Raw genomic sequence first — 25414 nt, 5'->3', positions numbered from 1 at the left:
ATGTTATATAAACAAGTTATGTATGTGTGCATGAATGCGGACAAACAAGATCTGGGGGATTAGTGGTGGTGCATCCTGGGATAGAGAATAGCTCAGCCAGTAAGAGGCTTCGCTCTATAGCATAGCGTGCCGAGTCGGAGCTGAGGGATCGGCTCCGAGCTCATCAGTACAGAATGTAGGCGAGATGGATCCCAAACATCTAAAGTTATGGTAAGTACATAACTAAAAGTTTTTTTCTTTTACATGAAAGCGATACCAGACTTATGACTAGACAAAGGCTAATGACTAGCCCAAAAGTACAACAAAACATCATTGTAGCCTGAAGAGCAAACTCCACTAGGCTTGGGGCTGCCATGTCTGTTGCTTTAAAACATGTCAGCTCAGATATATTCTAGTTTGCATCTTCAGTTTTGCTAAATACTACAAGTCTCATCATCTTCTTTCGGCTGTTCCTGTTAGGGGTCGACACAGCGGATCATCTGTTTCCATTTCTTCCTGTCCTCTGCATTGTGCTCTGTCACACCCAACCACCTGCATGTCCTCTCTCACCACATCCATAAACCTTATCTTAGGCCTTCCTCTTTTCCTTTTACCTGGTAGCTTCATCCTTAGCATCTTTTCCCAATGTACTCAGCATCCCCCCTCAGCACATGTCCAAACCAATGTAATCTTGCCTCTCTGGCTTTGTCTCCAAACCTTCCAACCTGGGATGACCCTCTAATATGCGTATTCCTAATCCTGTCCACCCTCGTCACACCCAGTGCAAATCTTAACATCTTTAACTCTGCCACATCCAGCTCAAACCCCTGCCTTTTTGTCACTGCTACTGTCTCCAACCCATATAACATAGCTGGTCTCACTACCCTTTTGTAGATCTTCCCTTTCACTCTTACTCGCCTGACACAAATCACTCCTAACACACTTCTCCACCCACTCCATCCTGCCTGTACTCTCTTCTTCACCTCTCTTCCACACTCACCATTACTCTGAACTATTGATCCCAAGTATTTAAACTCATCCACCTTCGCCACCTCTACTCCTTGCATCCTCACCATTCCTCTGTCCTCCCTCTCATTCGCACACATATATGCTATCTTAGTCCTGCTGACCTTCATTCCTCTTCAGTTTGGGGCAGCATTTTTGTAGGAAAAGATGCCTGAGTAGTTTACATTTCTGGATTAGCCCTACATCTTCTTGCCCAATAGGTTGTATAACAGAAAGTTGAGTCATGAATGACACTAAAGTGCAGTGAGTAAACAGCAAACTGTAACTGAAGCAGCAAAAAATGAAGTTAACAATTTTAAAGCAGTTTTGCAGGGGAACATCAGCCCATCGCAACACTGACCCCCCCCCACCCCCCACCCCAACACCTGCTGCTTACTCCAACATTGCTGCACCTCAGTATAAAGGAAATTCTTCAGGGTATGACAGTCTTAAAATATGTGGACTGGGATCTGCTGTTTAATAAGTGGCTCAAATTTCTATGCGACACCCACCTAGATGGTGAGCATTTGTAGAGCAGTCCTATAAGAAGAAAGATATTTTTTGTGAGGGAATTAGGGAAGTGCTGATATGCCTTATCCACTTATGCAATGAGAGCTCTTAATTACATATCACACTTGACGTAATGGTTGACTGACAATGACTGGATTTATTAAAAGCGATGTATATAATGTTTGTAGCTACAGTTGTGATGGCACGGTTTGTAAGTTATAATGTTTGCAAGTGAGATTGTGCCACTATGATTTATTTTCATTTATATAAATGTAAGATTGCCGTGTGTCACACATGATAATTTAATAAAAATGTTTCTGATTAACAAAAAAAAAAAAAAAAAAAATGCAACGTGATGGTGTCTGAAGTATCAAGAAATCTCAAGATGCAGCAAATGAAGTAAGATTACTGCATACTTTGGCTGTACACAAGCAACTCTGACAGTATGCAAAAGGAATAATATGTGCATTAGAGTGAAAAAATGTTTTTCATTTACATGAGAGAGAGAGAACCAGACTTATGACCAGACAGTGGCTAATGACTAGCCCACTGAAGATGTTGAGCTAATCCAGAAATGTAAACTACTTGGACATGTTCTCCTGCAGAAATGCTATCCCATATCTGCTTTGTCTGAAGAATGGACGTGTAGTCATATCTGTAGCATTATGCACCCTCACTTTCCAAGATCCTTTTAAGGTATAGATCAGAATTTAGATTAGACTTAGTGAATTACCATAACATATTCGGCATTTGTTGTATGCATTTACGATGCGTGCATTCACGGATTCCTTTTGCAAGCAGATTTATACAGTGGGAGTTGTGCATCTCCTTCCAAAAACTATTAGTTGAAGTGTCCAAATATGCTGCCATTTTAGCTTTTCAACCATTTCATGACAATAAAAAGTTATGTAGACTCCTTGAATTTCCACTCATCTCTAAAAGATTATATTGAATATCAAACAAGATTTCATAGTATTATTTCCAAGTACCTTTCAATCTACTTTTCTTCTGCAAAAGCTACCAGTTTCCAGGGGAGAATAACAGTGCCTGCATGTTATTTAACAAAGTGTTTTCCTACGCTTATGTCATTGCTGTGCCTTTTTCCCAGAGCACTTTATGATACAGGTATACTCCATACTGGAGTACCCCAAGGATCAGTTCTTGGCCCCTTACTGTTCTCATTATTCATAAATTACTCACATTATGATCTACTCTTCAACTTGATCATGTATGTGGATGATCTACTAGTTTTACTTACAAATACAGACTTTTTGGGCTTACACACATTACAAGGTAATTTTATTAACCTCTGTAATTGTCTAATGATAGGTTAAAAATGTATCCCAAAAACTCAAGCATTTTGCTGTGTGTTGCTCCTCAAAACCTGACCAGTTTCTATCAGATGATAGTAAAGGATAACTGAAATCTAATACCTAATGTTAACAGCAAAATATCTAGGAGTCCCCCATGATCCTGCCTAAATATTCTCGGTGCATGCAGACAGTACGGCAACAAAACACTTCAGCAACTGAAACTTTGCTACAAAATTTCGCACATACTGTCCTCAACTGCAAGGCGGTCTATAGCCAGAAATGTTTTCATTCCCAAAATTGAATATGCCCTACATTTATTAATACTTCACTCTAGCACCAGTAAACAAAAACTGCAGGTGTTAGAAAATGTAATCTGTCATGATTTCTTAGAGATTTAATTGGTTGCTGGTTACTAACTGAGCTACTATGCTAATCAGCACTCAGTTGTTCAAAATTATTATTCTGGGTCAGTGCCTCATGGTTGCATCCAGGGTTTGAAGGTCGTCTTTGTCTTTATTAATAAGGTCCATGATGATACGTTCCATGGCCTTACAGATGAGGCTGGTCAGACTTAGGGTCTGTAATTCCCCAGGTCTGTTGCTAGGCCACCTTTGTGAAGGGAATAACTGTTGCTGTTCTCCATTCCGCAACAACAAAGCCTGTGGTTAGGCTAGGATTAAGTAGGGTACTTAATGGTGGTGCTAGTTCATGTTTTAGCTTGTTTAGAAGACAGCCTGGGATGCCATCTGGTCCCATAGAGGCTATGTTTTTTGCCTTGTACCAGGCTTTAATGACCTGTTCCTCAGATATATATTGTAGAGAGGAGTTGGGGGCGAGGTTTGTGATAAGTTTGGAGGGATAAGGGAATGAAATTTTCAGCAAATCTATCCGCTAGTAGATTTGCTATTGCTGCGGTGTCAGTGTGTGTGATATTGTTGGCCACAAGTTCAGCTCAAGCTTGGCTTCTACCTTTTAGGCTACATACGTAGCTGTAAAAGGCCTTATGGTTATCCTTGGCTGTGCTTGCTAAGTTTTTCTCAAAGATGCCCTTGGAGGATTTGACATGTTGTCTTGTTTGCATGTTGAAGCTGTGAAGTGTGCTTTACCATTGTTGGGACCTCACTTTTGTTTTCTTGGACAGCAACTTTTTGCATTTATTGTAAAGTTTGTTGATGCTGGTTGTCAACCAGATGGCTTCCTTTTACTTGAGGCTCTGGCTTTGTTTCTCTGTGGAACAGCCAATTCTATACACTTAAGCAATTGATTGTACAGATCTTTAATGAAAGCTTTGGTATAGTTAACACTTCCAGCTGGGGGTGGGACTTGGAATTGATTTATACCCACCCCAAGGAGGGTATAGTTTGCCTTGGTGAAGTTCTTTAGTCTGAACTCGCCTTTTGTGAGTTCTGGTGTTAGTGCCAGCTCAAAGGTGACTGATTTGTGGTCACATTTAACTAATAAGGGTCCAACAGTTGCGGCAGTGCATCTGTTTGTCATGTTAGTAAGGACCAGATATGGTATGTTTGTTCCTGTTGTCGGGGTTTGAACAATTTGTTCCAGGGTATTTGAGTTAACAAAGTCAAGGATCTTTTACAGTAGCGAGTTAGGGCTAGAGTAGGTTTCCCAGTAGATGGTGGGATAATTGAAAACCCCCCCATAACCAGAGTGTTCAGCAGTATTTGGATTGACTCCAGTTTTGGTCAAGTTGGCTTCGTGTGCATCATGACCTATGGAAGGGGGAATCTATAACTGGTTATGACTTGAATGGGGGTCTTACTCACAGTAACCTGAACTTGGAGTAACTCCATGGAGTTGTCCAGAAAGTGAATTTATCTGTAATATAGAGAGAAACCTTGCCTCCTTTGGTTCTCACACATTTATTTTGCAGTCTGAAGGTATGGAAGGCATTGTAGCCTTGCAAGGCCAGGGTACTTGCTGAGGCCTTGAAGCAGGTTTCTGTGACTGCATAGGCAGCTACATCTTCCAGTGATAGAAGTGCTTCCAGGGTGTGTAGTTTTTAAGCTCCTAGCATTTATCAGCATAACCCTTATTTCATTATGGCAATTTCACATTGGAAAGTTTGTTTTCAAGATATTGTATAAAAAATGCCCCATGGGGGAGGCAAGAACCTTTCCTGAAAGCCTAGTGGTGCCAGGTGCAAACAGTCTCTTGCAAAGCAGTGAGGTTTGTCGAACATGACCTCCTAGGTTGCCAAACTAGATCCCCTTTGAATGACGCCAAAAACTAAGCCAGTTATTGAAATCAGTCTTTTTTTGTTTATGCTGTGGCATCATTCTAGGTTAGGGTAATATGCTGCTCAAGGCTAGGGACATACCTCCCTGGGACACATACTCAGGGAGCTCAATCATACCTGTCTTCATATAGTCCAGTGAGGTAAGTCTCTGGTCGTTCATTCCAACAAGAACTATGACAGAGTCATAATAGTACTTCATGTCATCCAGAAAAGGTAAATGCCTGTGTGGAAGATAGATTCCTTATAAAGACTGTCTTGAGCAGTGCTTGCTTTGTTTAGGAGATTCTCATGACCATACGTCCAGTACTATTTGTCAGTCTTTTGTTCCAAAGACCTTATGTAGTCATCTTTCATCCCTCGCTATTTGTCTTGAAAACCAGCAACTAAAGCTTTTAGTGAAAGATGCTATGGAAGGTACTTCTTGTCCTGAGGGTCAAGCCATTCTCGAAGAACAAGGCCAAAAAAGTCAGGTCAGATTCTTCAGCTGTACCTTTTCCACTGGAAGTCTCTTTTGAGGCTGATAAAAACCCAGAGGATCGTCTGGTTTCTGGAATGGATTCCTCTGCCGCGACCAGTTAGGAGACCGTCATGGATCCAGCTTCTCCCAAGTCTTCAGAGGCCTTGCAGACGTCCTCTTCGGATGCTCATGGGGAACCGTGGCTGATTATCACCAAAGGGCCTAGGGGAGTTCGGAACCGTGGCTGATTATCACCAAAGGGCCTAGGGGAGTTCATCAGATACTGATTAGGGAGGAAGTCCCAACTATGATTGAGTGCAGGCCGGCATAGGAGCCTTCTACATTTCATAAGGCAGACGTCCGTTTAAAAAAGAAGCAGAAGGCAAAACTTTTTTTTCTGCTCCGAAGAACTCTCAAAGTGAATGGTAAAAGTTTACACAGGGTTTGCTCAATGCTCGTAATGCCTTGAAGCCTTCTCAGTGGGTCTCTGTCCTGGCTCCTCCTTGGTCATCTTCCCCCCTCAGAAGGTCTAGGGATTGGGATTCCTCTGAAGAAGAAGAATATTCTGATGAGGAATCCCTGGCCTGTTCTACTCAGATTCCTTCCCGTTTGGATTATGGTTTTGAGGAAGAGGAGTCTGCTAGTCCTGAATCTCCTTTTGAGGAGATTTCCTTTGGGATACCATTGCCAGGATGATGGAATTCTTTAAATGGGATTGTTTCCAAGTTTCTGAAGTGCAGAGGAGATGATATAGCTCCTTTAAATGGAATCTCCTAGACCCTCTGCTTTTCCTCCTGTTTTGGCTGCTATATTGGATGCCTTGTCTTCTGCATCTCAGGCTCCAAACTCTCAGCCCCCTGCTCCTAAAAAAATGAAATAAGTTTTATGAAGTACCTGATGACTGCAAATTCTATTATAAGTGTCCATCTGCTGACCCTTTGGTGGTTTCTTTGGCACCTGACAAGCCTTCTAAATGACTGCCTTCTACCAAACTTCTTTCTTCTGATAAGGACAGCAGGACTTTGGAAAGGCTGGGTAAAAAGATTTATACTTCAGCTACCCTAGTCTTTCAGGCTGTTAATTATCAGACTCGTACGACCAGATATGTTTTGGCTCTCCTTTCTCAGGCTTGCCAGGTTATTTCTCACCTTCCTGATTCTGAGGGAGCCTTCTCTCTATTAGGGGCTTCTTCACAGGCAGTTTGCCATTCCATTAAATGTAGTTATGATGCAGCAAGATACTCCTTCTAGGGCTGCTGCTTTTGGCATTGTGTTGAGGGAGATATGCCTGGCTATGGCTTCAGCCTATGCCTGATGATATTAAGGCTAAGTTGATGGATGCTCCTCTGGGCAACAAATGTTTGGTTCTGCTGCACCTGATTTGTTCAAGTCCCTGCAATAGAAAAGCAAGTAGTTACAGGACGTAAAACATAGTTTTGTTTACCTTGTGCCTAAGTTCCAGAGAAACTGTCTTAATAAACCGGCCTTTGTTAGAAGTCAGTCTCCTCCTCCAAAAGGGAATAGGGGTGGTAGGAGGGTTTCCCCAGCTAAGTCTACACAGACCCCTCCTGCTCAGAAGCCTTCCTTTCCTGATAAACCAGGTGCTGTCTGACTTACTCGATGCTTCACAGCCACATTCCTCTCTCAAATCGTCTGCGTCTCTTCCTGTCTGGTTAAGCAATAACCCAGGATTCCTGGGTTCTTTTCATTATTCGCCAGGGATATTTCATGGCTTGAAAATGTCCCCCCCCCCCCTTCATAGGTATTCCTCAGCACCTCAAGACCAGCTGAGCTCTTTCCCAGTGGTGTTTCAGGGACTTCTGATTCAGGGAACTATTCAAGAGGCTCCAGCTGCTCAAAGAGGGAAGGGGTTTTATTCCAGAATGTTTTTGGTCCCCAGGAAAGAGGGCACTTGGAGACCCTCTCTGGACTTTTCTCACCTGAATACATTTCTGAAGGTTCCTTCCTTCCAAATGTTATTCCTTCAGACTGTGTTCCCTCTTCTGCTTCCTCAAGATTTTATGGTTTCTCTGGATCTGAAGGATGTTTACCTCCATATCCCTATTCATCCCCTTTTCAGGAAGGTTTTATGTTTCTCTGTTGCTTCCTGGCATTTTCTGTTCTCTGCTTTGCCCTCAAGAGGATTCACCAAATGCCTCTCTCTTGTGATTACTTTTTGCAGGCTCAAAGGCATTCATATCTTTCCTTATTTAGATGACCTGCTTATTCAAGCCTACTCTCCAGAGATTCTTCTACAGCACCTTCAGCGGGTCATTGCTGTGTTGCAAAGCCTGGGGTTCACTGTAAAGTTTCAAAAGTCCTTCCTGTCCCCGTCACAGGATCATGGTTTTTAGGGATACAGGATCTAAACTGTTCTATGGCAGCATCCTTGCCTCCTCCCAAGGCCTTGACTCTGATTTCCTTTTTCATTCCCTTCCTCCTCTGGCCTTAATTTCACCCAGGTAATTTCTGAGGGCTCTGGGATTCATGGCATCCACCATCCCTATGTTTTCCTTTGTCAGACTACACATGAGAGAGCTTCAGTGGTATCTAAAGTTAATTTGGCTTCAGCATGCTCATCCCCCAGAGATGTTATGTGATCCTATCTCGCCTACATTCTGACTGATGGGCTCGGAGCCGATCCCTCGGCTCCGACTCGGCACGCTTATGCTATAGAGTGAGGCCTCTAATTGGCTGAGCTATCTTTATCCCAGGATGCACCACCACTAATCCCCCAGATCTCGTTTGCCACTTACAGAGCTTGGACGTGGTCTCAACATTGGCTGGGCTAAGTACTATATTTATAGTCTCTTTTCCTGTCAGTAGTTCACTCATTTCAACCCAAAAGCTGTTTTAACGGCTATTTTTTGTGTACGAGTGTGTTTCTTGTTGTTTTATTGAGTTTTGCTTAAAATTTCCTGTCAGAGAAGGTTCCGTTTAAGTTAGAGGGGCCTTCCCCTGTACTAACTACTTTAGTGGTTGTGTGTGGGTCAAGTACCCGTTTGAGTTAGAGGGTCTTGACCCTCCTTGTTTTCTTCCCTTTCTTTTCCGTGTGTAAAAAAAAAAAAAAAAAAAAAAAAAAGTTTTTCAGTTTAAAATATTCTGAGTTACTGTCATACTTATTTGTACCTGTCTTAAAGTTTACTGTTGTGGTCTGTTTTTTCTTGTACAACTATGTCTAAGGAACATAAACCCTCCGGGTTTAAAAAGTGCACGAGGTGTGGATTCAAAATGTCCATAACGGATGACCACTCCTCGTGCGTCTATTGTCTTGGCGCCAAACATCTCCAGGAATCGTGCAGTGTATGCCATGCGTTTTCCTCCCGAGTTCTCCAGGAGAGTAAAAACAAATTAATCCTCAAAGGATTAATCAAGCCTTCTTTTGAGGAGGCTTTATCTTCCTCTCCATCTCCTTCTAAGAAGAGGAAAGCGCCGGCTCCGACCAGTCAGTCGGAACCGACGGCTAAAAAAGCTAAGCAGACTTCTCCATCGGCTCCACGGACTTCGGAGCCGAGGTCGGAATGGTCTGCCTCGATGCCTCCAGCCTCGACCCCTCTGGTTTCGGAGCCGAGGTCTGGGGCATCGAGAGGCGGGTCACCCTCATCGGCTCCACTGATATTGGAGCCGATAAGGGTCATCGGCTCAGACACTTCCCCTCGGGCGAAGTCCTTATCGGCCGAGGGAAATTTCCTTGAAGGTTTCCTCGGGCCGATAATTGTGGAGTCCTTTCGAGCGGTCCCGAGCCCTTCGGAGCCGATGGAGAAATCGGTTCGGGCCCGATCGGTATCCTCGAGATCTTCCAGGATGTCTGATTCGGACATCGACAGGGTACTCCTTCGACTCTTCCAGTCTCTGGTGTTCCAAAGATGGTTTCGGCTCCAGCCCATTTGGCTTCGGAGCCGATGGTCCACTCCTTACTGTACTTCCTCCTCCAACAGCTTCGCACCGTTGGAGCAGGTGTTGGTGGAACCAGTGGAGGTGTTAGGGTCAGGCCCGACCCTTGCTCCGACTCCGGCTCCTGGGTCGGAGTTCAGTGCACGGACTTCTTCCTTCGGCCCTGGGGAGGCTTGGGATTGATACCTTTGGTCCCAAGTCTCCCTCTTGGTGCGTCGGCGGGAGTACCGTCCACTGTCGTGGCCACGGAGGGGGGACCTTCCCAGGATTCTGGTGGTCCCGCCTTCAGGGCTATGAGGAGTGCTCTAGCCAAATCTTCATTGGCTACCTCCACAGTTTCCCCAGCTCCTTCCCTACATTTGGAGACTGGGTCGTTGGCAGTTCCCCTGTCCACAGACAGCGGAGCCCCTGGGCCTCAGGTTACCCCCGCTGGGGTTTCTCCCCCTCCTGGAGGTCCTTCTGAAGCCTCTTCCGAAGAACCTCCCAGGAAGAAAACATGCAAGAGGAAGCACGTTGACTCCCCTGACGAGTCTTTGACATCTGACACCGACCTCGATGATGCAGAGGGGTCCCCCAAGTCGTCCTCGGATGATGTCTCCTTTGCAGACATCCTGGAAGCCCTAAAACAACGAGGCGGCTGGCAGTCCAAACCTCCCTCTACTGATGAGTCGGTGTTCCTGAAGGCCTTCGGGGCTCAGCCCTCCGCCTCCTGGGTGTCTCCGCCCTTCGACGAGCTCTTGGATTTGATCTGTCGAAGGGCGTGGGAACACCCGGACTCTCTGGAACCGGTGCCCGCTCGTCCAAACAAATTTCTTTCAGCGCCCCCAGATAGAGAGTTCCTTACGAAAGGTGTGGCTGTGGATGCTATGGTGGTGGCATCTGCTACACAGCAGGATGTAGCAGAGGCTTCTACGTCCGTCCATCCTCCTAATAAGGAGTCTAGGAGCATGGATCGGTACGGCAAGCGCACCCTAAGTTCAGCGGCCTTTACCCTGAGGTCTCTGAACTACCTGACGCACTTTACGAGATTCCAGAGGGATCTGATTAAGGAGCTGTCCGATACCCTCTTAGGTAACCTGCCTGAGGAGCTGGCCCAGACGGTTGGATCTCAGCTGGCTAGAATGTCATCCATTTCGAACTCGTCCATGAGGCTCATCTCGTATGCGGCCGAAGGCGAGTAAGCGGGTACAGGCATTGCTCTATGGAGACAAGCCTGGCTCCGCCTGTGTCATTTCGGAGGCCTTCAAGTCTTCATTGCCGACGCCTTTGATGGGTCCTGCCTGTTTGGGCCCAAGGTGAAAGACACACTTACCCGCTGTGAACAGGAGGGTAAGACTTTGACTGCCGTAGGGGCACGATTTTCCACTCCCTTTCGGCCTTATCCCAAGGCTAAAAGAGGAGGGAAGATGTGGTTCGGAGATTGCAGAAGTCTTACCCCTCTCAGCAGGAAGGTTCCCCTCCAGAGGCAGAGGAGGGAAATTCATCAGGAAGACGCCGTCCCAGAGGCGGCAGAGGCCCCGCAACACTGGAGACCGTGGGTCCTTTCGTGGCTCTTCAGCTTTCATAGTCCCTGAGGGATTGCCCGACTGTGCTGCTCGAGCCAGTCGGGGTCGTTCAAGCACCTAAAGGCCTGGGAAGGGATCACTCAGGACCGATGGGTGCTTCGAATTATCGCCGGAGGTTACTCCATCCCATTCTGTTGTCCCCCCCCTCAGTCCAAAAGAATCCCGGAACCGCCACCCAGTCAACGGGATACCGCTGCCATAGAAATTTCAAAACTGCTGCAAAAAGGAGCCATCCAACCGGTCCCCGCAGACCAGATCGGATTAGGGACTTACTCAAGATTCTTTTTAGTGCCAAAAAAGACCGGGGACTTGAGGCCCATTTTGGACCTAAGCAACCTAAACCGTTCAGTCAAGAAGTCCAAGTTCCGAATGGTCACTTTACAAACCTCCCATTGTTGGAGAAAGGTGTTTGGATGTGCTCCATAGACCTCAAGGACGCGTATTACCATATCAAAATACATCAAACGTCCAGGAGACACTTGCGCTTCAGCCTAGGAGGCAGTCATTTTCAGTTCCGCGCTGCCCTTTGGTCTCACCACAGCCGCCAGGGTGTTCACCAAATGCTTGGCAGTAGTGACTGCTCACTTGAGGAGTCTAGGATTCCAGGTGTTTCCGTACCTAGACGACTGGCTTGTAACTGCCACCTCCAAGCATCTACTTCTACGGAGCCTGCAAGCCACAACATCACTGGGCAATTCCCTCGGAATCACCTTCAATTGGCCAAAGTCTGTGTTACGGCCATCTCAAAGAATAAGATTCATAGGGGCAGAGATAGATTCAAACCAGATGCGGGTCTATTTACCTGCAGACAGAATTCAAGTCATACAAAATCAGGTTCGAGCCTTATTCCCCAGGTCCAAAGCCCCAGCCAGAATGGTCATGCAACTATTGGGATCGATGTCTGCCACAGTTCTGCTAGTTCCCTTGGCAAGGTTACACATGAGAATCCTCCAGTGGCTTCTTTCAACTCAGTGGTCCTTTCAGGAACTCCCTTTCAATCATCTAATATGGAACACAGAATCTTGCAGACGGGACCTTCGCTGGTGGCTAGTGTCCTCCAATTTGGATCATTGACGACCCTTTGTTCTTCCTCCTCCGGCGGCCACTTTGACCACGGACGCCTCCCAGACGGGGTGGGGGGGGCATTCCCTGGGCAGGTCAGTCCAGGGCAAATGGCATCCGGAAGAGACCTCTCTCCACATCAACATCCTAGAAATGAGGGCAGTACTCCTGTCCCTTCAAGCCCTTCACTATTACCTCCCTCAGGGCGTAATTGCTGTTCACTCGGAAAACATGTCAGTTGTCTGGTACCTGAACAAGCAGGGAGGGACCAGATCCTATCCTCTTTGCAGAGAAGCGATGAGGGTCTGGGAATGGGCAGTCTCGACCAAACGCTTCCTAGTGGCTACTCACATACCGGGCAAATCCAATGTCATAGCCGACAGGTTGAGCAGAGCCATCCTCTCTCCTCACGAATGGTCTCTGAACATGACTATTACAAGACAGATTTTCAGCGAATGGGGAGTTCCGTGCTGCGACCTCTTCGCGACTCCTCTGAATGCGAAGTGCAAAGATTTTTTCTCCCTAACCCCGGCTCCGGGGAAGAGCCCTATGGACGCGTTAGTCCATCCTTGGCCCACCGGCCTGCTTTATGCCTTCCCTCCAGTTCCTCTCCTACCCAAGGTAATTCAGAAGGCGTTTCTCTTAGGGAGCAAGATGATCTTAATTGCTCCTTACTGGCCTCGTCAAGTCTGGTTTCCCTATCTTCGGAAACATGCTCTGGAAGGTCCATGGTTCCTGGACCAGGTCCCAGACGTACTGATTCATCAGTCGGGACTACTACACCAGTCCCTACACACATTAAAATTGACGGCCTGGCTCCTCCTCTTCCGACCATAGTCAGGAGACATGCACTAGACACAGATGTAGTGCACATTTTGTCTTCAGCCCACAAGTCTGCTACGAAGAAACTGTATTCTAGCAAATGGAAAAGGTTTGCTATATGGGCTCAACTCCGGGGCCTGGACCCCATTTCTACTCCCGTGGCAGAAGTACTCAAGTTCCTGACCTCTCTTTTCAACCAAGGCTCTTCTGTTTCTACCATCAAAGTACAATTGGCAGCGATTTCTAATTTTCATGAATCCATAGACCCACCCTTAATGAGCAACAGGTTGTGTAAGACCTTCTTGAAAGGTGCTGCTCTTTTAAGACCTCCGGTTTCTCATCCTGCACCTCCATGGGATCTCGATATAGTATTACGTGCCTTGACTTCTTCCCCCTTTGAACCGGCAGCTACCTGTGATTTAAAGTTTTTATCATGGAAGACAGCTTTTCTAGTGGCAATTACTTCAGCCAGAAGGGTTTCAGAACTTCAAGCTTTGTCAGTGAAACCCCCGTACCTGGTTTTTCATACAGACAGAGTTTCCCTCAGACCAAATCCTTCTTTTGTTCCTAAAGTCTGTTCTACTTTGTGCTTGCAACAGTCATTAGAGCTCCCAGTTTTTTTCCCAAAATACTCCAATAAAGCGGAATTTATTTTCCACACACTAGATGTCCACAGGCAGTTACGTTTTTATTTGGATAGGACCAAACAATCAAGGAAGACAGATCAGTTGTTTGTGTCCTTTGCAGAAAACAAATTGGGCAACGCGGTCACAAAGGTTACTATTGCCAAATGGATCAGGGACTGTATTACTCAAGCTTATATTTATTCTAACAAAGAGCTTTCCACCTCTGTCAAGGCTCATTCTACAAGGGCTATGGCTACTTGGTAGCATTTCATTCTAAGCTTGCTATTAGTGACATTTGTGCTGCGGCTACATGGTCTTCCCCGCATACCTTCATTTCTCACTACAAATTAGATGTGGCATCTAGAGGACGAGCTTCATTTGGTTCCACAGTGCTCAGGAGTGTTTTCCAATGAGCCACCCGGGATTTAGGTGCTAGGGACGCTGTCCCATCAGTCAGAATGTAGGCGAGATAGGATCACATAACATCTTTTAGTTATGTACTCACCATAACTTCAGATGTTTGGGATCCATCTCGCACATTCCTAATAACCCACCCTCCTTCCCCCTTCCTTGGAGATCAGAGGATATCAGAAGGTCCGAATCCTGTTGTTTCATCTTGAAACATCTAACAATATTATATAATCAAGCTGTGCATGTGTGCATGAATGCGGACAAACAAGATCTGGGGGATTAGTGGTGGTGCATCCTGGGATAAAGATAGCTCAGCCAATTAGAGGCCTCGCTCTATAGCATAAGCGTGCCGAGTCGGAGCCGAGGGATCGGCTCCGAGCCCATCAGTCAGAATGTAGGCAAGATGGATCCCAAACATCTGAAGTTATGGTGAGTACATAACTAAAAGTTTTCAACCCCTCTTCCATGTCTTAAGTTGGAATTTCATTGGTGGATTCACTAACTGACTTTAAATCCAGGGCTTCACTTTCATCCCCCACTTCTCTCTCAGGAGCTGTTCTTAGATGCCCCAGATGGATGTTGGGGAGCTTCCTTAAGAAACCTAAAGGTCCAAGGCCTTTGGTCTCTTATGCAGCAGAAGAAGCGCATCAATATCAAGGAGATGAGAGCTGTCTTGTTGGCCATCACTGCTGTTCATCCTCTGTTTTCTCCAAGGCCCCTAAAGATTTTTACAGCACACACCACAGTGATGTGGTGCGTCAACAAACTGGGAGGGGGACAAGGTCCTGTCTGCTTTACTAATTGGCACTTCAGGTTTGTGAATTAATGATTCCTTACCAAGTCACACTTCAGGCAGTGTACATTCCTTCAAGTCAGAATTTTGTAGCAGACTCCTTGAACAGGTCCATCACACAATCTCATGAGTGGATGCTTCACAGGGATGTGTTTCTGGACATTATCCACCAGTGGGGAATTCCTCGAGTAGATCTCTTTTCCTCCCCTCTGAACAGACAGCTTCCTCAATTTTGTGCCAGGACTCCATGTTTTCTGGCCTGGAAGTTGGATGCCCTATCTTTTTCATGGAAGGGGATGTTTCTTTATGCATTCACTCCCCTTCCTCTCATTCCAAAAGTCCTGTGCAAGATGAAACAGGATGCTCCCAAAATCTTGTTGGAGATTTCCTTTTGGCTCAGACAGCATTGATTCCATCTTTTCTGCACTTAGCCAAGGGCAGTCATCACAAGTTACCTCACAGGGTGGATCTTCTCACACAAGACAAGGCATCTTTCATCCATATCTACCTGTCCATTCTTCAACTGACACTGTGGGTGATAGGATTTTGATTACCTATAGGCACTTTTTTTGATTACCTATAGGCACTTTTTTCTGAGGATGTGCTTCAGGTTCTGCAGGAGGCCCAAAAATCCACTACTAGGAAATCCTACTTGTCCAAATGGAACAGGTTTTCTGTTTGGTGTCTTTCTTGTAACCTGGACCCACTTACTGTGGTTGTTCCTTTAGTTCTTTTTTGTGTGAATTCCTCAGTGCTGGGTTAGCACATTCTTCTATTAAAGCCCACCTCTTGGCTATTTCTGCTTGTTTGCCTTTAACTCCTCCTAGGTTTGAGGCCAAACAGTTTCTTAAAGGCGTCCTTCATATTAGACCTCCTAGGAAGCCTGTTCCTCCATCCTGAGATCCTAGTTTTATTTTGGAGAAATTGGCTCAGGCTCCTTTTGAGCTTGCAGCTTCAGCTTCCTTACAACATTGTTCTTGGATAACTGCTTTTGTTAGCCCTTACTTCTGCCAGATGGGTGCCTGAACTTCAAGCCCTTATGGCTGTTCCTCCTTTTTTAGTTTTTCATAAGGACAGAGCGCCTTTTCATACCAATTCTTCTTCTATGCCTAAGGTGCGAATGAGTTCCGTCTTAATCAGTCTGTTAATTTGCCCACTTTTCTCCCTTTTCCACAATCAGCTAGTGACAAAGTTGCATACTTCGGATTTGCATAGACAACTCGGATTTTATTTGGACAAAACTAAAGATTTTAGAAAATCTGATCAGCTTTTTGTTTCTTTTCATCCTAGATCATTAGGTTTGGCAGTTTCCAAGCAGACTATTTTCTCTTGGATTTCTAAAGCCATTTCTTTCTGTTATCATGGTAAGAACCTTCCTTCTGTGGTTAAGGCTCACTCTACTAGGCCTTCTTCTGGTGCTTTTTTTTCTAGGGTTTGGATACTAATTCTATCATTGAGACAGTTACCTGGTGCTTGTGCATACCTTTGACAAGTATTACAAGTTGGATATTATATCCAGTGGTAGAGCTGGTTTTGCTAGGACCATTCTTCATGGGTTCTTACAAGGGAAGGCTCTGTTGGCCGTTCCTCCTCCCTCTCTTCTTCCTGAATTTTTGCACTCTGTCTCATGTTGAGAATACTGCATCCGTGAAATGGAAGGACATACTACAGTTGTGTAAAATCTTACCATAACAGTAGATGCCCTTCACTTCACTATTGCAGTATTTGCTCCCTCCTTCCCCTGGTCTTTTGTCCATCTGGATGTGTATGTTACCCTCTGGTATCCTAGGGCTGGCGTTCCTCCTGGGGCTCTCTGTTCTGAGGATGGTACATCCAGATGTCACCTTTATGCCCTGCGCCCAGCGCAGGGAGCATACGTGTAATGTGCAGTGCATCGTTAACAGCGTAAAGGCTTTAGTATACTTGCCGGCTGTCAGACTGTCTTTGGCAGGGGATCCCTCATCTTAACAATACTGCAACAGTGAAGAGAAGGGACATCTACTGTTCTGGTAAGATTTTACACAACTGTACTTTCATGCTACCCCTTTTCTGTGTATTTACTTTTGAAGTGCATTTTTGTTATTGTATGATGTGTATTCATTTTTGTAATAAATGTTTTTCTGTACTTAGCTCCTCTGGAGCCCATATCATGGCTGAAAGGAGTCAATTGACCAGTCCACTTACTAAATTTCAAATTAAGTAGATTACATATTCTACTACAGAGCAAGTGCTGTCTTGTTATTGTATCTGTCTAGGATATTCAAGAAACTGCATTGTACAAACTGTCAACACTGTCACCAGAAATTATTAATTGGTAGTTTGTGTTCAATTATGACATGATTTACTACCATTAAACAGCTAACCCAGTAGCTCTCCATCTACCAGGAGTAAAGTTGTACTACTACTTGAGAATCTATGCAAATGTTAATTTATAATTGCAGTGTCCCTTCCAGAAGAAGATAGTTGTCTGTGTAATATACTTACTGTAACAGTAGATGTTTAAGACAAGTTCATTAAGACCGTAAACTTCCCTCCATCATTCCACTGCATACAGTTTAAACATACTTCACTACACTGTATTTTCTGATAATTGTATGCTTACCACTGGAATTTGCTATACACTTACTTGTAGAACATTACAAACTGTGGTTACTTATTAACTGCATGTTACAAGTGCCTATTAGCAGTGGACTTTGCCTACTAAAGGCTCCTTTTCCTCCTGATAAAAGTATCTGACTTTAGATGCTCTTTTTGTGTCACAGACACAAACACACACACATCACAAACCTTGTATCAGAGTTGTTAACTGAATTCACATTGCTCATGGTATGGCTGCATTTTCTTTTAATTTTAATACTGTAAAGAAAAAAAAACCACAGGGAGGCTAACTGACTTCCTTACATTTGCATGTTTATGAGGTCATGTTACTGAAATTTGTAACCGTCACCAGTGTCTTCTTGTTTTTAGCTTACCTGTGTATTCATCCTGTAGCACTGACCATCTTTGCTTTGTCCTCATAAGTGTTTGCTTGATGGGTATAAGGATTAGAAGCATCATACTGGTTTTGGGATAGCAAATGCTGTATGCTTGCCCTTTCTCATTTTGTGTTATTCCCATGCTGGTATGTAGAAATCCATGCAATTACTGATGATATTGGCTTGCTGGTGTGGTACTGTTGATTTAATAATCACAATTTTTTTTTTTTATATATATTTTTGGAGAAGCCGTAAGTAACATTACCCTTCCCTTAGCCTTCATTTCTCCTTAATCATTAAGGGCTAGGTTTGGAAGTATGCAAAAGATTATTAGTGGAACAAAGCCTTACTCCGACATTAGAGTAAGAAGTAAAAAAATCTGGTTGGTATTTCTCCCAGTGTTGTTTTTAAGAATAAGTTGGATTTAAAGAGACAGTTATGCTATAGAATGATAGTATATAGTACGGGAATAATTCATAGACTTGGAACTTTTCCTTGTATGGATTGTAATTTTTATCAATACATTAATAGTTTGTCTTCATTTAAACATTCTGTAACAGGGAAGGTTTACAGTTTTGATTTTGTTAACTGTGAATCTTCTAATTTAATTTCTGTTGCTTCATGCATTTCGTGTATGTCATTTTATATTGGTAAAACTAATATGCGCTTTAAAGAAAGAATTTCACAGCGTATCTGTGACATAAAAAGGATTTTGTAACTAATGCTTTGGCTAAATGTGTCTAAATATGGTGAAACACACAGCCTTAAAGTTAATGTTTTATTTAAATTAATCTTGTTCTTTAAAACGTGTTTTAAGGCTACAAGGTTTGCATCAGTTAATTATTTAGTATTTAAATGTTTTCTAGTTGGGATATCTTTTGTACCTGATGAAGTGTCTTTGAACGTGAAAGCTTATATTTTTTGATTAAAACTTTTCAAGCCATGCTGTTAACTGTTTTTATGTTATTTTGTTTTATGTGAAGTTATTTTGGGATTGCTGTTTATTAATCGCTTAGAGTAATAAGGCTTTTTGCTGTTGTCTTTTGTAGCTGAAGTTCCTCTGTCTATGAAGAGGCCTGCTGCCGCATCACCTTCTGAACCTGCTGTAAAGAGACCAATCACAGCTGTAGAGAAAGTACTTACTCCAAAGGTAGGTGAAGTTTATCATTGCGAGGCACAACTGTATTTTTGTTGTGCTAATCTCCACAATTTGTTGGTTAAGCATAACAAAATAATATGAGCACAAAGGATGTGGGAAGCGGTGATAGTGCAGATGCAGATAAGTACAGTTTATAGGATACTGGTCACAGAATGTGCTTACATGTCCAAGAGAGTTAAAACAACCATCCAAAGTTATCCATATTATGCTGACTGTAATTGTCCTAAAAGACTGTTCTGATACACCTTAGGTTGTTTATTCTATTATTCTAAACTTACTTTGCTTGCGCATGTAAAGTAGAACCTTTGCAAGTTTTCAAGAAACATCACTAAATCAGTCATGACCTGTAGTATGTGAATATGTTGGTCCATTTTATATTTTCAGATAGATATGCATGTCCTAGTACTGTAGGATTTACTCTTCATCATTAATTGTTCGTTCATAAGACTGCTAAGCTCTACAAAGTGCTTGCTAATTGTAGAAAGATGGTAATCTGCAAGTTTGATTAAAAGGCATAAACTTTATGAACAGTCTTCAGTTTGCTTTTTAGTTCATCCTTTACCCTGCACTGTGTATTATAGAGCATTGACTCCTTTCCCTTTTAATTTGTTCTGAGGTCTGAAAATTTGTACAGAAGTCTTTTTTTAACACGTTTATTGAATTATCACCTAAGATGCAGACAAACATACATTTATATAAAGGAAACAAACCATGCTAACATGTTCGCAGTTACAAACATTATACATCACATACATGCCTTTATACAATTTTCATCAGTCCAACATTACATAAATTGCTTAATTCCTGCCTTCCCTTAAACCTCACTCTTCCTCCAAAACATTATTCTGTTTGTATTAATCCCACAGTTTACATTTTTTTCTATGCAGCTTGCTTCTACCCTTTTCTAAAGATCCCATTTGCAGTTCTTTTATATCTGTTGCAATATTCACTGCTTTGTTTACAGCTGGTTCAGACTTTGATTTCCATTTTCTAATTGCTTTTTCAGCAGCTACCAGACTTAAACTTAACAGGACCTTGCTATGTCTAAGCAATTTAGATCCTGTATCCCAGCTCAAAACATCTCTGTCCAACCTGATCTCTTGGTACACCTCTCCCCGTTCCCTGCGCAGCTCCGATAAACATTTACTACAAGTCTATAGACCCAATAAGAACATAGGTAAAATACTCTATACAAACACTCCATTTCCCTTATCTGGAACAATCTTCCACTCCAAATCAGAAGCCATACCTCCCTTTCTAGCTTCAAACATGACCTGATACTGTATCTCCATAACAACCCTATATGTACCTGCAAACACTCTACGTAACCCCTCCCTCTCCGTATACCCACTTTACCACTACGTCTGATCTATAAAGACCTTTCCTATTGCTGTAACTTACTATATCTGTATGCTCTCCCTTCTACACCCTCCCTCTAGATCACTACATCCCTCCTCTACTACTTTCTTCTTCCGCACCATCTCTTCCTCTGCTCTGAGGCCCCTTGTACATACACAATTTCTCCTTCTAGCCACTGATCTAATAATGCCATATTATTTTCAAATGATTACCTATAACCTTAATTCTCTTACTGCATACCTCTTGGATTTATTATCATTGTTTTTCCTTTTACAACCTTATTATACTTTTGTATATAGCTATGTTTAATTCCATGGAGTACATTATTATTTTTTTTTTTTATCCATTGTATTCATGACATTGTATTGCTCTGTATTGTTGTAAACTTATCTCTACTTGTATGTCTGTTTGGGGCTTTTCCCCTTGGATCTCCACTAAAAAAAGGTACATTCTTACCCAGCTGGACCAACCCGGTTAACAAATGCAAAATAAATAAATAAATAAAAATTTCCTTAGTTACACCTATTTGCTCACCCAATATTTCTCACAGAGTACTCTGTAGAGATTTTTTTAAAGAAGTCTGCCATGTCATTACACTGCCAAAACATATGTTCCCAGTTACCACTTTCTTCCCCATCACACCTCTAACATTTGTCATCTACCTGAGGAAAACTTCTTTGGAGTCTGCTTGGGCTATAAAAATACATATGCAAACACTTCTAAGCAAAAATCCTAAATCTTCTAGACGTTGTTGCATGTTTGGGAGTCGTACATGTGTCCTCCCATAGTTTTCGTTTGAATTGCTGATTCAGTCTCTCTTCCCAATCTTTTCTTACCTCCTCTGATTCCTGTAGTTGTCATGGAATATTTTATATGGCCTACTGATTATCCATTTTTTAACAGCCGCTTCTGTTCTAGATTCAACTAAAAACTATACCAGAGTAGGTTTTTAACTTAGGATTCACCAGTTCCTTTCTCTTTGCCTATACCCTTTTTGTCCTAATGGGGAAGGCAGTCTCTAGCCCTGTAGTCCAAATGTCTTCTAGGCCACTTTCCATCATCTTCTCTTTCCCTCTCTCATTATTTGCTCCCAGTACAGGCTTTGTCCCAGCTGAGTGGAGGACAGCCACTGTCATCACTTTACACAAAGGTGGAGCCATCCACCAACCCGGGAAATTATAGACCTATCAGCCTAACTAACCTGATCTGCAAGGTCATGGAATGGATTATCATGGACCTCATTAACAAGGACATTGGCAACCTCCAAACACTCGATCCCACACAGTTTGGCTTCATCAGGTGGAGGTCATGTCTGTTAAATTTGGTCGACTTTTTTGAGACAGTCACCAAAGCCATGGATGAGGGGAAGGCAGTGCACACAGCCTAGCTTGACCTGGCCGAAGCCTTCGACACTATTCCCCAATCAGGCAGAATAGATAAACTCTGTCAACTAGGCATCAATCCGTATGTTACTAGATGGGTAGCTAACTGGCTCACTGATAGAGCCCATCTAGTCAAAATAGGGGAAGCCACCTCAAGCAGTAGACCCATATTGAGTGGTGTATCCCAGGGTTTGGTCTTAGGGCCACTGTTATTTGGGAGATACTTTGCTGAGGTGCAGGCCAAAACCAGCGGGCTAAGGCTGACCAAGTTTGCAGATAACTGCAAGCTGGGCACTGTCATCAATTCCCCTAGCCACGTGGACATCCTCCAAGAGGGTCTCACCCAAACAAATGACTGGTGCCAGAAACATGGCCTCAAGCTAAATACAAAAAAATGCATCATCATCCCCTTTGGGGAGAGTGACATCCCCACAAATTATCGCATTAATAACAATGTCCTAAGCACTCAGTCAGTCGTGAGGGATTTGGGCACCCAAATTGATAGCAACCTAACTTTTGATCACCATGTTGCTTCCAGTATACGGAAAGCTTTCTACATGGCCCAACTCATAAGTAAGTATTTGTCATCTACCTGAGGAAAACTTCTTTGGAGTCTGCTTGGGCTATAAAAATACATATGCAAACACTTCTAAGCAAAAATCCTAAATCTTCTAGACTTTGTTGCACGTTTGGGAGTCATACATATGTCCTCCCATAAGTAAGGGTATCTCATCCAGGGACAAGGAGGTCATAACATCCCTGTATTCTTCCTTTATAAGACCCGTTTGGCATGTACCTTGCAAAACACATGCAGTAGCTGGAGAGACTTTACTAGAAAGGCTCACCCAGACTTTCCTACACTTTGCTGTGAGGGAAAGGTTAGTTTGCTTTTTATTTGTTGTATTATTTTATTGCCTTTTTCTGTTTTGAATACTGTGATGTGTTTTATTTACCTTGTGTTTTACTTGTATTCTGCTATTAACTGCATATTAAAACTTGAAAAGAGACCACAGCTCTGTCTCTTGTGAGTCAGGCAGAATTTTTTTCCCCACCTTCCCACCCAGTTACTGTAGTGTTCTTAAACACAACTGTCTTTCTAGTTGGCTTCCCCTTATGTTAATTTGACATTATATCTCATTTCCTCTGTGTTTTTTTACTGGCTTGTGTGAGTAAGCACAAAATTATCATTTTGTGAAATCACTCCCCTTCAACTATTTAAATTTATTGGCCATCCTACTGTATTCCCTAATACCAGAATGCAAACGTGACTGCCTCCTTTCAATCTATCTTGCTATTTTAAAAATAGTGACTCTCCACTAAAACTTAACTTTTTAGGCAGGTAAAACTTAGTTACCTACTTTCACATCTAACTTCTCTAGTGCACACTGCAGTGTTTAGGATAAACCATTTTTTTCATCTTACTTTTAAGCATCCCTGTGACTAGCACTTGCTCTAATACCTGCTGGAAAGCACTAGGAAGCCTTAAACTGGTACAAGCACTCAACTCTCCTTGTTAATAAGGAGAAATTAGTTGTAGGCACTAAACAGCCTGTAATGGCAAAGTACCTCGCTAAGGTAAGGGAAAACAGCTCTTGTACTTAACAAAAAAAGCACCAAACCAGGCATGTCCAAGGGTCAGCTTCCGGTGATTTCTCTTGTCCACCTGGTGAATCTGGGCATACTGGGGCAATGCAGCAATTGCCTCATGTACACAGACAACCCTCTCCTCCTACCACCTGACACTACAACCTGCGAGAGATGCACTTATATAGCCAAACTGGAAGCAAAGCTCTCGCCACTCAAGATTGTGCTAGACAGTCAAGAGGAGAAGGTCAACACCCGCACTACACTTCAGACAACACATAGTCCTTCTAAACACACACCACCAACACCCACACATAGCATCACTAAACCCACATATGTGGAGGCCCTCAACAGTAACCTGCCCAAGCAACAAGGACCTCTGAAGCTGAAACGCAAACAAACACCAATCACAACCAAAGTGTCACCCAACAACAGCCCCTAAGGCAAGACGGCATACCCAACACTTTAGTAATAGGTGACTCTGTAGTCAGATACACTCATGTCCCACTCACCAGGCTGAACAAGGAGAAAATTACAGTCCGCTGCCTGTCGGGTGCCAGGATCCACCACATAATGCATGCACTCAAGATACTCCACAGTAAGTACAACTATGACTTTGTCATTGTCCATGTTGGAGTGAATGACTTGAGATGTACCTCCCTGGACTACACTAAAAGAGACCTGGAAGAGCTCTCGGATCATGTGGTTCAGGCAGGTATGACCCTAGCACTGAGTAGCATCCTGCCTTCTCCCAGAATGATACCACAGTATAAGGACAACATGACTGACTTCAACAATTGGCTAAGGTTTTGGTGTCATTCAAAGGGGATCCATAATCTATCTGCCTGGGATGACATGATCGACAGACCACAATGCTTTGCCACAGATGGTCTGCACCTGTCGCCCCTGGGATTCAGGTTACTGGCTAAGGCTCTTGCCACCCTTATAGTGCCTTTTATAGGCAAAGTTCAAAGGATAAAACCACCACCGTAACAGCTACAAGCATGCAAAATCTGAAGGTAATGCTACTCAATGCTAGAAGTCTAAACCTCAAAATGCACTTTCTTGAGGCACTCCTAAAATGGAGAACATCGATGTTTGTGCAGTAACTGAGACCTGGTTCAAGGCTCCAGAGTGCACCCCTGCAATTCCAGGCTACATTTCTTATCGCACTTTTCGGCCGCCAAACCAGGACCGAAACACTAAATGTGGAGGAGCGTCCATATTCACCAAGGATATTCACAACACCAGACTAGTTGCCCAACACAATGCGTCTGAAATTCTCCAGGTGCAACTAACACAAGGTAAAACTGCAATCCAAGTTGTAACTTGCTACAGATCTCCCACCATGCCCCAAGATTCTCACTACACCTTTCTAAACATACTGGAAAATATTAAGCTACAACCACACCGCCTAATACTAGGTGATTTCAACTACCCTGCCATTAACTGGGAAAACTACTCATGTACCAACATCTTTGCCAAACAGTTCTTGGAATTCATAAATTCCAACGCCCTGGATCAGCTAATCCTTAGTCCCACCAGGGGCTCCAATATCCTAGACCTGGTCATTGTCAACGTGGGAATTCAGTGCTCCACACCTATGGTCACCCCATCGTTGGTCAGGTCTGACCGTAAGCTAATCACCCTTGACATTCACATCCCACCCCCACCCCCCAGTAAGGAATCCTCTGTTAAAAAAAAAAAAACAAAAAAAAACTTCTCCATAGCCAACTTCATGCTGCTCAAGTCAGAATTGACAAACTTCATGACACCCATGCAGACGGGAGCTGAAAGTTCAACTGCTGAATCCTACACTAAGACACTGTACGAGCACATACACTTGTGCATGAATCATGCCATCCCAAATAGAACCAAGATGCTCTCCTCCAAAAAAAGGAAGCCAATCTGGTGGTCCCTTGCCATAAATAAACTTTATAACAAAAGGAAGAAACTGTTGCAGAAAAGAGGAAAATCCCAGTATGCAAAAAACTCCCTTACCAGCCTCATTAAGAAGCTGAGATCCTTCATAAAATCCTCCAAAGCTAGTTACGAAAATAAAATTGCCAAAGATTCCATAGACAACCACAAGACATTCTATAGCTATGTCAAGAATCTAAATGGCAATGCTCAGATCTGCTCTGAGCTACAACAGAATAGCATTAAATATACTGAGCCCAAGGATATTGCCAATATCCTGGCGGATCAATTCAGTGCAAACTTTACCCCCCTCACACCCCCTAAAGGGCCCATCTCAATTCTGAA

At 43.5% G+C, this 25414-nt stretch overlaps 1 protein-coding gene across 1 annotated transcript in view; it reads left to right on the top strand.

Moving 5' to 3' along the window:
• The window catches only part of MICALL1 (MICAL like 1), a 977256-nt gene that overhangs the window by 351731 nt on the left and 600111 nt on the right, over window positions 1-25414 (top strand). Inside the window, exon 4 of the mRNA XM_044068010.1 lies at window positions 18715-18815. Coding sequence (XP_043923945.1) covers window positions 18715-18815 — 101 coding nt within the window. The remainder of the gene's footprint in view (window positions 1-18714; window positions 18816-25414) is intronic.

The sequence above is a fragment of the Protopterus annectens genome, chromosome 1.part0 (assembly GCF_019279795.1).
Source record: "Protopterus annectens isolate FY-2018-M chromosome 1.part0, PAN1.0, whole genome shotgun sequence".
Lineage (NCBI taxonomy): Eukaryota > Metazoa > Chordata > Ceratodontiformes > Protopteridae > Protopterus > Protopterus annectens.
The sequence above is the reverse complement of the archived record's forward strand: the minus strand, read 5'-3'. Positions and strand labels throughout refer to the sequence as shown.